The following is a 15,748-nucleotide window of genomic DNA, read 5'->3' as shown; positions in this document are numbered from 1 at the left end:
TATTGAATGACGGAACAGGCTCGAGAGGCTGAATGGCCTACTCTTGTTCCTATGTAACTACAGTATGTTGAATTTTGTTTTTTCCACAGTTGAAGTATTGCATGCAGTGCTGGACACTCCATTATAAGAAGGATATTAAACTCATGGAAAAGATATACTGAAAATTCATTAAAAATATCAGGAATGAGAGGCCATAGTTATGTAAAAAGGAATGTAGGTTCCAGAAAATTACTTACCATTGGAGGAACAATGCATTAGAAACCATGGGCTGGAGTTTACTGATCCTGTCTCTAAAGACTCGGGGTGAGAATTCCACCTGCCACCATAACCCCAGACCAATTTCCTGGGTCAAGGATAATTAGGTATTCATGGCAGTCTGCCAATGGGATCGCCAACTGTAACTGCAGAGACCACTGGTGCAACACCTTAAGAGGTAGAAGACATCATTAAAGGGGCCAAAGGGTCCCGAAGATGGGACTGGTTAACTAACGAGAGGCCTTGGCTGAGATTGAGGGCTTCAGCAGGTGAATAGTTGGAGGGAGAGGGGGCCTCTACTACGCCCTCTTATTCCATTGGGAGCATCTGGATCTATTTATGTTGCTGCCTCAGGCCTACCACCATGGTACACCTGGTAGTCAGAGTGTGGCGGGAACTCGCGGTGGACAGAAAGGAAATGGATCATGTGGTGGGTGGGGAAAGAGTAGCCAGCAGTGATCTGGGGGGGGGAGGAGAGGAGAAGAGATTGGTAAAATCAGGTCCGACGTGAGGTGGCAGTAGGTCACATTGCCCAATTGGTTTCCCTTTACCACCGCTATCCTGCCCAATTTCGGACAGGATGGTGGAGGAAATTCCACACTTACCTATAGGTTGAGGGCCAACGGCAATGTTAGAATCAAGTAAGTTACATATTACAAATCAAACATGTTGCTCAGTTTATGAACACACTTTCTGAAACACTAATCACAGCAGCAATTGTGTATCTGCGTTTCAAGAGTTATAAACTGTGCAAGTAAACAACACGTACATACTGAAGCACGGGAAATACAGATAAGTGTACATAAGGGCAAACTAGTGATTTCTGCATAGTAATGGTTCCCCACCTGTACCCAGTGTAAATAACAAGAACTGTATTGCATAAGATGTATTCCTTCAAGTTACATAACCTGGCATAGAATCATTTGGGGAATATGGTACAGAACTGCACAGCATTAGAATAATACTTTGGTTCTTGTGATCTTTTAGAATGTAAATAATGAAATGTGAGTTTGTGTCGATTTATGTGAAAAGTTGCTCAGTACAGCACATCTTCAGTTATATGCCTCTGTACTTAGAACATTTATTTGCTCGATATGTCACAAATGTTTGTCTTAATTGGCACTAAGCCTAGTGAAACCATTATATTTTCATAACAATACTGCTTTATTCTATTGAACATTCTGGGTATTACTATTGATCGCATTGAATGGCGGAGCAGGCTCGAGGGGCTGAATGGCCTACTCCTATCTTCTATGTTTCTATTACTAGATATAATAATTACAATTTAAGTAATTAAAACAAAAACTCAAATGGAATGGAATTTTAAAATAGCTGAAACAATGAAATTAACGACTGCTTTTCCTTTACCAGCAGTGCACACAGTGTTTCATGGAACCAGAAAGTGCGATTCAAATTTGGCAAATACATCTGTCCCCCTGAGATGGGGACAAGAGCCTCACCTCTGGACAATGTTCTACTAAACAGAACCACTGAGAACTGGAGAAATTCACCAACGGAGAACCCGGTGACAAATGCAACTGGGCTTGTAAGGCGAAGCAGTACAAAATGACAGCACGAAGGAAGAATTTTCTCAAACTTTATAATTGTTTGCACATACACAATCTTATTGTAGCATATTGGCCAGTAAAACTATGTTGCATTGAACTAAACTACAGACGTAGCTCATTCAGAATTATCGGTTTGCCACGGCCTCCCTCAGCCACATTTTAAATATTCAAAAATATAATCTACAAAATATTAAATTTAGCCTGAATAAACCGAATAATGTCATGTTTAACAATTTGAATCACCTTACTTTTCACTGTTCCCTCCTCGTGCCAGAAGTCCCAGACACTGTGGCTTTACATTAATTCTCTGGGGTGGGTGGGTCTGGTTCGATGACATTTTCCCTCATCCTGAAAGCATACAGCACTCCATTCTGTGGCCTTTTTAAGAACTAGTTAAAAATAAATTGTCCTATGAGGACAGACAGGTTTGAATACTAAGTCAAAGCTGGGATTCAAAATTGAGACCCTCTATTAATACAGGAACCAGGTCACCACCCTATTTTGTATGAAGCTTTATAAAAGATCGATTCTACTGCAGTATTACTGTTGTACTTCTTAATTACACTTACTTACAATGCATGGAGAATTCATCAAATTTTAATCTAATCAGAAGGGTCAAATATGTAACTACAGTTGCTGTGCAGTTTAGCTGTCCATACATACATTTATACATGGAGTCTGTGTTTTGTATAAATAAAGTTATACTGTACTGTCCTACAGTATAGTTATTGGAAAACTGTAGTACGTTCCAGTTCAAAGCTGTTCTGCTTACATGGAACAAGAGGTGTAATTTGTGAATGGGATGAAATCAAAGTAATAAATAGTCCTAAATAATCAGAAGTTAACTGTTTTAACCAATAATTATTAGATGATTACATGAAAAATAAAAAAAGTTAGCAGCATTAACCAGAACCATTAAACATAATGTTCACTGCATTTCTAGCCTTTAAATGAGCCCATTGTTGTATATTGTGTGTGTATGTCATGGATTAAAACTTAACTGCTGTCAGCTTTTTAATTTCAAAATGCAGCCTGGTCCTTAGTAGATTGTTGAAAAGGTATGTTGGAATGACAAGGCAGACCAACAACAGACAAAATTAATAACTTGAAAACACACATGACAATGTACTAAAAGATAGTGCCTCTTTAACAAAGATATACAAATATATTCCTTATTTAAACATCAGTGTAAAGTGCCAGACGTCAGGCGTGCTCAATAATCCAGTAGGTTTCCTCTTAGATTTATGGAGCTGGCCAAACACGGAGATGTGCACTATATTTTCAGATTTGTTTCAATCCATGGAAATTAGTCAAAATTCTCCAACAGCAGTACTAACTTGCAGCTTGGCATGCTTCCAATGGTCGAATTAAACCTTCCTCATACACACGTAGGATGGCTTCACATACAAATTTGTATTGACTCTGGAAGAAATTAAACGTTATTTAAAATGTGTTTTCATCACGTCAAACTAAAACATACAAGGATAACTATTAGCTTATTTATGAAAATATTAGAAATGGTTAATAGGCAATGATTTTACTAATATATATGATTCCTAACATGTTCTTATTGTCCAGTCATTGAGTGCAAACAAACATTTATGAAAGAACAAATTGCAGCATTAAAACACAATTCCATTATTTTAGGATAACAGACATAAAATGAAAATCTTTTGACAATCTTATTAAAAGCTATCAAAATGACTTTAGCTACAGCCTTTCAGAGTATGCTGTCGGCAATGTGCACCTAAAAATGGTTGCAAGATACATATGAAGTGGATATAACATGTCCATGAAAACCAGTAACCATGTGATATCGATGAATATAAAAGCAAATACAATGCATACCATTTTATGTGCTCTGTACCATATCCACTTTTTATCACATTACACTAGTCCACTATTCTGGTTGCAGATTTACTAAATGCATAATGTGCACACCATGCATTCAGAAGACATAATTGAGCATTCACTGCACCAGGTAGGACACTCTTCACATGAATAATGTAATGTTGTTAGTAATGCAAGGGGAAGTGTGTGTCAAATTATACTGTCAAATTATACTGAACATTCCAGAAACAGCTAGTTTCATCCAATAGGTTGAGCAACCACCATCTTGAAAAACCCACTTTACGCATGAACTGGGTCTGAAATACTGGGGGTGAAATTCAACTTTGGTGGGGTTGCAAAATGAGACGGCAGCCAATCAGCCGGCCGTTATACACTCCGACCAATATTCCTTTCTATGGAAGTTAATCAAAAGGAAAAATAAACTGGGTGTCTAACAGGCGGCTGATCCTCTACGCCTCATTTTGCGCCCCCGCCGATGTTGAATTGCACCCCCACTGGCTGAGGAGGAAAGGATGACACTGGAGACATAAATGAGAAGAACAAATGTATTTTACTTTACAGTAAAAACACATGACAATTATTGTAAGCCAATAAAGCATTATTGTTCAGCAGATAATAACTGCTCAATTTTAGTGTTGTCACAAACTAAGATAGCTTGCACAATGAATTGTTGGAATGTAGAATCAACTAGATTTCTCAGTGAAATGTTTGCCTTATTTATGTGCAAGAGATAAACAATGTTAATCCATACACCACTGTATAGGATACTTGCATATGACGAAAAAGTGGTTTCACTAAGAAATTGTGCAAAAGTAAAATGGTTTGGTGTGATCACTGGTCATTCATTGAAAATTTTGAGTTAGTGTGAAGAGGTCATCAACAATAACAACTTGCATTTATATAGCACCTTTAACACAAAGAATGTTCGAAGATGCTTCACAAATATATGGAAGATAGGCATGGAGCCAGGAAAGGAGAGTTTAGAAGGGATGACCAAAAGCATGATCAAAGAGATGCGTTTTGATAACATTTTTACAGAGTGTGTTGGAGGAATAGAAAAGTTTAGGGAAGGAATTCCAGAAAGTAAGACCCAAGCAGCTGAAGGCTATACCACCAATAGTGGAGGTGAAGGAGGGGATGCACAAGAGGCTGGTGTCAGAAGAATGCAGTGTTCAAAGAAGAGGGATACAAGACTAGATTAGGATGCAGAGATAGTGTGGTAGAAGGCCAAGGAGGGATTTAAAGGTGAGGACAACGATTTTAAATTTGAAGTGTTGGGCGATGGGGAGCCAGCGTACATCAGCAAAAAGATGTTAATGCACGACTTAAGGGTCGAAGATGACATGTACAGCAGAGTTTTGGGCATGATGGAGGTTATGTAGAGTGGAGGACAGTATTAGAGTAGTCAAGTCTGGATGTGACGAAAGCATGGTTTCAGCAGCAGAGGGGATGAGGTAGGGGCAGAGGTGGCCAATGTTGCAGAAGTCAAAATAAGTGGTCTTGGAGATGGAGAGAAAATGGAGTCAGAAGCTCAGCTCAGGGTCAAACAAGTGCCGAGATTATGGATAGTCTGGTTCAGCCTGATAGAGTGTCTGGGGATAGACTGATAAGGAAAGGACCGAAGATGATAACTTTGGTTTGCCCGATGTTGAATTGGAGGAAGGTAAGATGCATCAAAGACTGGATGTTGGACAAGCAGTCTTACAGCAGGGGTCAAGAAAGGTGATGGCAAGGGAGAGCTGGGTGTCATCAGCGTACATGTGGAAGCCAAGGGACAGCATGTAGATAAATAAGAGGATGGGCCTAAGCATAGACCTTTGGAGTCTCAAAGTGGGAAGAGAGCTACTGCTGCAGATGCTCTGGATATGTTCAGATAGAGTGGAATGAAACCAAAGGAGAGCAGTCCTGTGAAGCTGGAAAGACTTGGAGAAGGATGGTGGTCCATTGTGTCAAATGCCTTGGTAAAGACAAGCAGGGTGAGGAGGGATAATATACCATGATCACAGTCATATGGTATTGCAAGGTCTGGTTGGGATGAAGTGGCATGCTTGTTCATTGAGACATAAAGACAGATGTTTTGCTTTTGGAGTTGGCATGAAGTCTGGTGAGATGTATTGATTGAAGTTTTCAAAGGGGAGATCTTTAATCTGAATAATTTCAATTGCAGATGGCATGGAAGAATGCTTTAGGTCCTGATCCTCATGAAGCTCAGATCCAGGTTCCCCGGGCTCCACAGCAACCAGGCCCCACCTCATCCTGAGATTTCAATTCTGTTCCTTTCTGAATAGCAATGTTGTGAAGGGCACAGACAGCAACCATGATGTAAAATCTGCTCAGAGGCATAGAGCAGAACTCCTGCAGATCTATCAAGGCAGCAAAACCTTCACTTCAAAACCCCTATAGTCCTCTCAATGACCACTTTGGTTAATGAATGAGCGATGTGAGATTGGCACTTGAAGTGTGGTCATCAGTCCTGGAAGCAAGGGGTATGTCTTGTCATCCAGAAGCCAAACCAACACAGTCTTCCTGAATACAGCTTGGAGGCTGGACTGCCTCATGACAAAACTCTTGTGACAACTCCATGCAAGCTTTTCACTGACATGGAAAATTCATCGTAGCTGGTCATAAGCAATTTGAACATTGAAGGAGTGGTATCTCTTTCTCCATTGTGGGTTCAAGACCCAGTTTAAACTCTTGAGTACATAATCTAGGCCGATACTTCAGTGCAGTACACCTGTCCCTGGCAAAAAATGTCATCAGATACTTGTAAAGAACTCTGAACAGCTTCATGGAAGAGGGCTACTGGTTTTTCACCAATGTGGTGAATTGATTAACTGGAGAGCCCACTTCCTCTGCCAATTATGCGCAGCCCAATAACGTCGTGCAGAAGAATAAAATCTGTTTATATCTGGGTGTTCAAAGTTCACACGCTAGCATAGACATCACTGATGGCCTACACCATCAGTAAAGAATATCCCAAAAATCTGAGCTACTTCTGGGCAGCTCCTGTGGAGTAGCTGGTGACAAGTGACAGATTCTTTCATTGCTTAGCATCAGATTGTGAACTTTTTGCCTTGGGAAATTACAGTAAAACAGAAGGAGGGTAGTTAGAAGGCTTTTGAAAACAGGGATGGAGGTGGCAATGTGTAGAGGTACAGGGAGAGATTTCCAAAGGCATAAATAAAGTGGCTGAAAGAATAGCCATTGACTGTGGAGCAAAGAGAATGGGAAAGAGCTGTATTGAAGGAATGGAGGGTGCATGCAAGCAGTGCTGTACAGCTGGAGATCACTGTAATGGGGTGAGGCCAGAGAGTAATTTGAAAGGTAGGGAAGGAATTTTAAATCAATTAACAGGGCACAGGAGGTGTAATTTTCTGACTTTGTGCCTCTGGCAGAGAGTTCATCTGCCAAGATTGCTTATTGGAGATTCTGGTGCATGCTACGCAGGATTTTCCAAACATTATTTTAAATGCTTGGAAATGTACGTGCAGCAGATGCTGGAATTTCTGATATGCACTCTTGGTAGGTGAGCTCCTTGTGAAGTAAAATTATCCCTAGTGAGCCAGTGAAGGTTGGCAAGGAGGAGCGTGATGAGTGGTTTTGAATTTGTGTGGGTGAAGATGTGAGCTCTAGCATTCTAGATAAGTAAGTTGCTTTAGGAGGCTGTGCAAGGACAGCATCAGAAAAGTTAAATTTAGGTAATAAAAGAGTAGCAGTTGAGTAGAGGCAGAGCAAGGTGATGTCAATTGGCAACAGCTTCAAAAATACAGGACTGTTAAAAAAGTGACCAGTGGCAACACAACAAAAAATTGCATTTATACAGCGCCTTTATCATAATAAAACATCCCAAGACGCTTCACAGGAGCAATTATCAAACAAAATTTGACACTGAGCCACAGGAGATATTAGGACAGGTGACCAAAAGCTTGGTCAAAGAGGTAGGTTTTATGGAGCGTCTTAAAAGAGGAGAGAGAGGTAGAGGCAGAAAGGTTTAGGTAAGGAATTCATGAGCTTAGGGCCTAGGCAGCTGAAGGCATGACTGCCAATGGTGGAACGAAGAAAATTGGGGATGAGCAAGAGGTCAGAATTGGAGGAGCGCAGATATCCCAGAAGGTTGTAGGGCTGGATTTATAACGACAACACATCTGTGGAGACAGAAAGAACAAACTATTACTTAGAAGCGTACAGACATTGAAACTAGAGACAGACAGCTGCTGATACCATTTATGGAAGAGATTTACAAATACACATGAACTGCAGATTATTGTATAAAGGATTTTGTGTGTGTACATCGTGACTTTAATGACTATAGTCCTGAAATTTATTGGGGATTCTACTTAGTTCAGGCAGGAGTCCCTGGAAAATAACTTTTCCAGGAGTTTCCTGGCTGGGGCACAAGTTCTGTCCACCCCATAAAAAGCAAATGATGGCTTGGGAATAGTGAGAGCTGGGCATCCCTAACTGGAAGTTCCTGCTCTTGAGCCTCAGTCGGGACCCAGTATTGTAGTGGTGGCTGTTGTTCTTCCTAAGTGGAGGTGTACAACAATATTTATATAGCACCTTCAACATAGTAAAATGTTCCAAGGGGCTTAAAAGGAGTGTTACCAAACAAAATTTGACACTGAGCAATATAAGGAGATATTAGGACAGGTGACCAAAAGCCTGGCCAAAGAGGTAGGTTTTAAGGAGCGTCTTAAAGGAGGAGAGAGAGGTAGAAAGGCAAAGAGACACAGGGAGGGAATGACGGAGACTAGGGCCCAGGCAGCTGAAAGCACGTCGCCAATGGTGGAGTGATTAAAATTAGGAATGTGCAAGATGCCTGAATTTGGTTGGGATTACGGAAACGTGGCTCAAGGAAGGCCAGGACTGGGAACTCAACATCCAGGGGTATTTGATATTCAGGAAAGATAGGCAAAAAGGAAAGGGAGGTGGGGTAGCATTACTGGTTAGAGAAGGGATTAACACAATTGTAATGAAGGATATTAGCTCTGATGAGGTGGAATCTGTATGGGTAGAATTGAGAAATACGAAGGGGAAAAAAACGTTAGTGGGAGTGGTATATAGACCTCCAAACAGTAAGGCGGAGGTTGGGGATGGCATTAAAACAGAAATTAAAGAAGCGTGCAATAAGGGCACAGCAGTCATCATGGGTGACTTTAATCTACATATAGATTGGGCCAACCAAATGAGTAACAATACTGTGGAGGAGGAATTCCTGGAGTGTTTACGGGATGGTTTCCTGGACCAATATGTCGAGGAACCAACCAGAGATCAGGCCATCTTAGACTCAGTATTATGTAACGAGAAAGGATTAATTAGCAATCTTGTTGTAAGAGGCCCCTTGGGTCGGAGCGAGCATAATATGATCGAATTCTTCATTAAGATGGAGAATGAAGTAGTTGACTCGGAGACTAGGGTCCTCAATTTAAATAAAGGAAACTATGATGGTCTGAGGAGCGAGTTGGGTAGGATTGATTGGGGAATGGCACTCAAAGGGTTGACGGTGGATAGGCAATGGCAAACATTCAAAGACCGAATGGATGAACTACAGAATTTGTTCATCCCAGTTTGGCATAAAAATAAAACAAAAAAGGTGACCCAACCGTGGCTAACAAGGGAAATTAGGGATAGCATAAGGTCCAAGGAGAGGGCATATAAATTGGCCAGAAAAAGCAATAATCCTGAGGATTGGGAGCAGTTTAGGATTCAACAAAGGAGGACAAAGGGATTAATTAAGAAAGGGAAAATAGAATATGAGAGTAAGCTTGCAGAGAACATAAAAACTGACTGTAAAAGCTTTTATAGATATGTGAAGAGAAAAAGATTGGTGAAGTCAAGCGTAGGTCCCTTGCAGTCAGAATCGGGGGAATTTATAATGGGGAACAAAGAAATGGCAGACCAACTAAATACATATTTTGGTTCTGTCTTCACAAAGGAGGACACAAATAACCTCCCAGAGATGCCGGGGTACATAGGGTCTGATGAAAGGGTGGAACTGAAAGAAATCAGTATTTGTAGGGAAATGGTGTTAGGAAAATTGATGGGATTGAAGGCCGATAAATCCCCAGGGCCTGATAATCTACATCCCAGGGTACTTAAGGAAGTGGCCCTAGAAATAGTAGATGCATTGCTGGTCATCTTCCAGAACTCGATAGACTCTGGAACGGTACCCATGGATTGGCGGGTAGCTAATGTTACCCCACTATTCAAAAAAGGTGGTAGAGAAAAGGCGGGGAATTATAGACCGGTAAGCTTGACATCGGTAGTGGGGAAAATGCTAGAGTCCATTATAAAAGATGTAATAGCAGAGCACTTGGAAAGCAGTGACTGCATCGGACAAAGTCAACATGGATTTACAAAAGGTAAATCATGCTTGACTAATCTACTGGAATTTTTTGAGGATGTAACTGGTAAAATAGATAAGGGAGAACCAGTGGATGTGGTGTATTTGGACTTTCAGAAGGCTTTCGATAAGGTCCCGCATAAGAGATTAGCGTGCAAAATTAAGGCACATGGGATTGGGGGCAAGGTATTGACCTGGATAGAGAACTGGTTGGCGGACAGAAAGCAAAGAGTTGGAATAAACGGGTCATTTTCTGAGTGGCAGGCAGTGACTAGTGGGGTACCGCAAGGATCGGTCCTAGGACCCCAGCTGTTCACAATATATATTAATGATCTGGACGAGGGAATTGGATGTAATATCTCCAAATTTGCAGACGACACAAAGCTGGGGGGGGAGGATATGCTGTGAGGAGGATGTCGTGAAAGTCCAGCACGATTTGGACAGGTTGGGTGATTGGGCAGAAACATGGCAAATGCACTATAATGTGGATAAATGTGAGGTTATCCACTTTGGTGGCAAAAACAGGAAGGCAGATTATTATTTGAATGGTAATAGATTGGGAGAAGGGGAAGTGCAAAGAGACCTGGGTGTTCTTGCACACCAGTCGCTGAAGGTAAGCATGCAGGTGCAGCAGGCAGTTAAGAAGGCAAATGGTATGTTGGCCTTCGTAGCAAGAGGGTTCGAGTACAAGAACAAGGATGTCTTGCTGCAGTTGTACAGGGCCTTGGTGAGACCACACCTTGAGTATTGTGTGCAGTTTTGGTCGCCTTACCTGAGGAAGGACGTTCTTGCCATGGAAGGAGTGCAGCGAAGATTCACCAGGCTGATACCTGGGATGGCAGGAATGACGTATGAGGAGAGATTGTATCGATTGGGCTTATACTCACTGGAGTTTAGAAGATTGAGAGGGGATCTCATCGAAACCTATAAAATTCTGTCAGGCCTGGACAGACTAGATGCAGGAAGGATGTTTCTGATGGCCGGGGAGTCCAGAACCAGGGGTCATAGTCTAAGGATAAGGGGTAAGCCATTTAGGACTGAAATGAGGAGGAATTTCTTCACCCAGAGAGTGGTGAACCTGTGGAATTCTCTGCCACAGAGGGCGGTGGAGGCCAGTTCATTAAATATATTCAAGAAAGAGTTGGATATATTTCTTAAGGCTAAAGGGATCAAGGGATATGGGGAGAAGGCAGGGACTGGGTACTGAATTTGGATGATCAGCCATGATCTCATTGAATGGCGGAGCAGGCTCGAAGGGCCGAATGGCCTACTCCTGCTCCTATCTTCTATGTATCTATGAATTAGACAAGTGCGGAGATCTTGGAGGACTGCAGGGCTGGAAGAGGTTAGAGAGATAGGGAGGGGCAAGGCCATGGAGGGTTTTGGATGAGTTGAAGTTTATGGAGGGTGGAAGATGGGAGGCTGGCCAGGGGAGCATTGCAATAGTCAAGATTAGAGATAACAAAGGTATTGATGAGGGTCTCAAGCAGCAGGTGAGCTGAGGCAGGGACGGAGACGTACAATGTTACGGAGGTGGAAGTCGGCGGTATTGGTGAAGGAGCGGGTATGTGGTTGGAAGCTCATCTCAGGGTCAGATAGGACGTCAAGGTTGCGAATGATCTGGTTCAGCCTCAGACAGTGACCAGCGAGAGCGATAGAGTCGGCGGCTAGAAAACGGAGTTTATGGTGTGGACCGAAGACAATGGCTTCAGTCTTCCCAATATTTAACTGGGAGGAAATTTCTGCTCATAGAAACATAGAAGATAGGAGCAGGAGTAGGCCATTCGGCCCCTCGAGCCTGCTCCGCCATATAATGAGATCATGGCTGATCATCCAAATTCAGTACCCTGTCCCTGCCTTCTCCCCATATCCCTTGATCCCTTTAGCCTTAAGAAATATATCTAACTCCTTCTTGAATATATTTAATGAATTGGCCTCTACTGCCTTCTGTGGTAGAGAATTCCACAGGTCCACCACTCTCTGGGTGAAGAAATTCCTCCTAATCTCTGTCCTAAATGGCTTACCCCTTATCCTTAGACTGTGACCCCTGGTTCTGGACTCCACGGCCATTAGGAACATCCTTCCTGCATCTCGTCTGTCTAGTCCTGTTACAATTTTGTAAGTTTCATTAAGATCCCCTCTCATTCTTCTAAACTCCAGCGAGTACAAGCCCAATCGACCCAATCTCTCCTCATACGTCATTTTTGCCATCCCAGGTAACAGCCTGGTGAATCTTCGTTGCACTCCCTCCATGGCAAGAACATCCTTCCTCACATAAGGCGACCAAAACTGCACACGATACTCAAGATGTGGTCTCACCAAGGCCCTGTACAACTGCAGCAAGACATCCTTGTTCCTGTACTTGAACCCTCTCGCTACGAAGGCCAACATAACATTTGCCTTCTTAACCGCCTGCTGCACCTGCATGCTTACCTTCAGCGACTAGTGCACAAGGACACCCAGGTCTCGTTACACTTCACCTTCTCCCAATCTATTGCCATTCAGATAATAATCTGCCTTCCTGTTTATGACACCAAAGTGGATAACCTTGCATTTATCCACTTTATATTGCATTTGCCATGCACCTGCCCAATCACCCAACCTGTCCAAATCATGCTGGAGGTTCTCGGCATCCTCCTCACAGCACACACGCCCACCCAGCTTTGTGTCGTCTGCAAACTTGGGAGATATTATATCTAGTTCCCTCGTCTAGATCATTAATATATATTGTGAATAGCTGGGGTCCAAGGACCGATCCCTGCAGTACCACACTAGTCACTGCCTGCCACTCGGAAAAAGACCCGTTTATTCCAACTCTTTGCTTTCTGTCTGCCAACCAGTTCTCTATCCAAGTCAATACCTTGCCCCCAATCCCATGTGCCTTAACTTTACACGCTAATCTCTTATGCGGGACCTTATCGAAAGCCTTCTGAAAGTCCAAATACACCACATCCACTGGTTCTCCCTTATCTATTTTACCAGTTACATCCTCAAAAAATTCCAGTAGATTAGTCAAGCATGATTTACCTTTTGTAAATCCATGTTGACTTTGTCTGATCCTGTCACTGTTTACCAAGTGCTCTGCTATTACATCTTTTATAATGGACTCCAGCATTTTCCCCACTACCGATGTCAGGCTTACCGGTCTATAATTCCCCGTTTTCTCTCTACCACCTTTTTTGAATAGTGGGGTAACATTAGCTACCCTCCAATCCATGAGTACTGTTCCAGAGTCTATCGAATTTTGGAAGATGACCAGCAATGCACCTACTATTTCTAGGGCCTCTTCCTTAAGTACCCTAGGATGTAGATCATCAGGTCCTGGGGATTTATCGGCCTTCAATCCCGTCAATTTCCCTAACATCATTTCCCTACAAATACTGATTTCATTCAGTTCCTCCCTCTCATTAGACCCTATGTTCCCCGACATCTCTGGGAGGTTATTTGTGTCCTCCTTTGTGAAGACAGAACCAAAGTATGTATTTAATTGGTCTGCCATTTCTTTGTTCCCCATTATAAATTCCCCCGATTCTGACTGCAAAGGACCTACGCTTGACTTCACCATTCTTTTTCTCTTCACATATCTATAAAAGCTTTTACAGTCAGTTTTATGTTCCCTGCAAGCTTACTCTCAATCTATTTCCCCCCTCTTAAATAATCCCTTTGTCCTCCTTTGTTGAATCTTAAACTGCTCCCAATCCTCAGGTTTACTGGTTTTTCTGGCCAATTTATATATCCTCTCCTTGGATCTTATGCTATCCCTAATTTCCCTTGTTAGCCACGGTTGAGTCACCTTTTTTATTTTATTTTTATGCCAAACTGGGATGAACAAATTCTGTAGTTCATCCATGCGATCTTTGAATGTTTGCCATTGCCTATCCACCGTCAACCCTTTGAGTGACATTTCCCAATCAATCCTACTTAACTCGCGCCTCATACCATCGTAGTTTCCTTTATTTAAATTCAGGACCCTAGTCTCTGAGTCAGCTACTTCACTCTCCATCTTAATGAGGAATTCTATCATATTATGATCGCTCCGACCCAAGGGGCCTCGCACAACAAGATTGCTAATTAATCCTTTCTCATTACATAATACCCAGTCTAAGATGGCCTGATCTCTAGTTGGTTCCTTGACATATTGGTCCAGGAAACCATCCCGTATACACTCCAGGAATTCCTCCTCCACAGTATTGTTACTAATTTGGTTAGCCCAATCTATATGTAGATTAAAGTCACCCATGATAACTGCTGTGTCCTTATTGCACGCTTCTCTAATTTCCCTTTTAATGCCATCCCCAACCTCTGCATTACTGTTTGGGGGTCTATATACCACTCCGACTAACGTTTTCTGCCCCTTGGTATTTCTCAGTTCTACCCATACAGATTCCACATCATCAGAGCGAATATCCTTCCTTACAATTGTGTTAATCCCTCTTTAACCAGCAATGCTACCCCACCTCCTTTTCCTTTTTGCCTATCTTTCCTGAATATTGAATACCCCTGGATGTTGAGTTCCCAGCCTTGGTCACCCTGGAGCCATGTTTCCGTAATCCCAATCATATCATATTAGTTTATCTCTATTTGCGCAGCTAATTCATTCACCTTATTTCGAATGCTCCTCGCATTAAGGCACCAAGCCTTGAGGCTTGTTTTTTTAACGTTCTTAGACCTTTTAGAATTATTATTTACTGTGGCCATGTTTGATTTAAACCCTTGATTTCTCTGACTGCCACCTTTTTATTCGCCTTCCTGTCTTTTGCTTCTATTCTTGTTTCCCTTTCCTCTGTCTCCCTGCTCAGGTTCCCAATCCCCTGCCATTTTAGTTTAAACCCTCCCCCAGAGCACTAGCAAACACTCCCCCTAGGACATCGGTCCCGGTCCTGCCCAGGTGCAAACCGTCCGGTTTGTACTGGTCCCACCTCCCCCAGAACCGGTTCCAATGTCCCAGGAATTTGAATCCCTCCCCCTTGCACCATTCCTCTAGCCACGTATTCATCTGAAATATCCTTCTATTGCTACTCTGACTAGCACGTGGCACTGGTAGCAATCCTGAGATTACTGCCTTTGAGGTCCTATTTTTTAATTTACCTCCTAACTCCCTATATTCAGCTTTTAGGACCTCATCCCATTTTTTACCTATATCGCTGGTACCTATATGCACCACGACAACTGGCTGTTCACCCTCCCCTTCCAAAATGTTCTGCAGCCGCTCTGAGACATCCTTGACCCTTGCACCAGGGAGGCAACACATTATCCTGGAGTCTCGTTTGCGGCCGCAGAAACGCCTATCTATTCCCCTTACAATAGAATCCCCTATTACTAAAGCTCTACCCCTCTTTTTCCTCCCGTCCTGTGCAGCAGAACCACTCCTGGTGCCAGGACTGGATGTCGGACAAGCGGGGTGACAAATTAGAGAGTGCAGGGGTCGAGAGAGGTGGTGGTGAGGTAGTGCTGGGTGTCATCAGCATATATGTGGAACCTGACGTCGTGTTTTCGGATTATGTTGCCACGGGTGCAGCATATAAGATGAGAAATAGGCGGGGGTCAAGGATAGATCTTCGGAGGACTCCAGCGGTAATGGTGCTGGAGCAGTAAGAGATGCCATTGCGGGTGATTCTCTGGCTACAACTGGATATATAAGAATGGAACCAAGTCCCACCCAATTGGATGACGAAAGAGAGGGATTGGAGGAGAATGGTGTGGTCAACTATGTCAAAGGCTGTAGATAGGC

At 42.7% G+C, this 15,748-nt stretch overlaps 1 protein-coding gene across 1 annotated transcript in view; it reads right to left on the bottom strand.

Moving 5' to 3' along the window:
- Window positions 1-1,839: 1,839 nt before the first annotated feature.
- LOC147117291 (tyrosine-protein phosphatase non-receptor type 3-like) overlaps window positions 1,840-15,748 on the bottom strand; it is a 341,164-nt gene continuing 327,255 nt past the window's right edge. The window contains exon 20 of the mRNA XM_085989357.1: window positions 1,840-3,245. Coding sequence (XP_085845483.1) covers window positions 3,156-3,245 — 90 coding nt within the window. The 3' untranslated portion in view covers window positions 1,840-3,155. The remainder of the gene's footprint in view (window positions 3,246-15,748) is intronic.

The sequence above is a fragment of the Somniosus microcephalus genome, chromosome 5, assembly GCF_052327205.1.
Source record: "Somniosus microcephalus isolate GS21.2 chromosome 5, FLI_Smic_1.0, whole genome shotgun sequence".
Classification (NCBI taxonomy): Eukaryota; Metazoa; Chordata; class Chondrichthyes; order Squaliformes; family Somniosidae; genus Somniosus; species Somniosus microcephalus.
The sequence above is the reverse complement of the archived record's forward strand: the minus strand, read 5'-3'. Positions and strand labels throughout refer to the sequence as shown.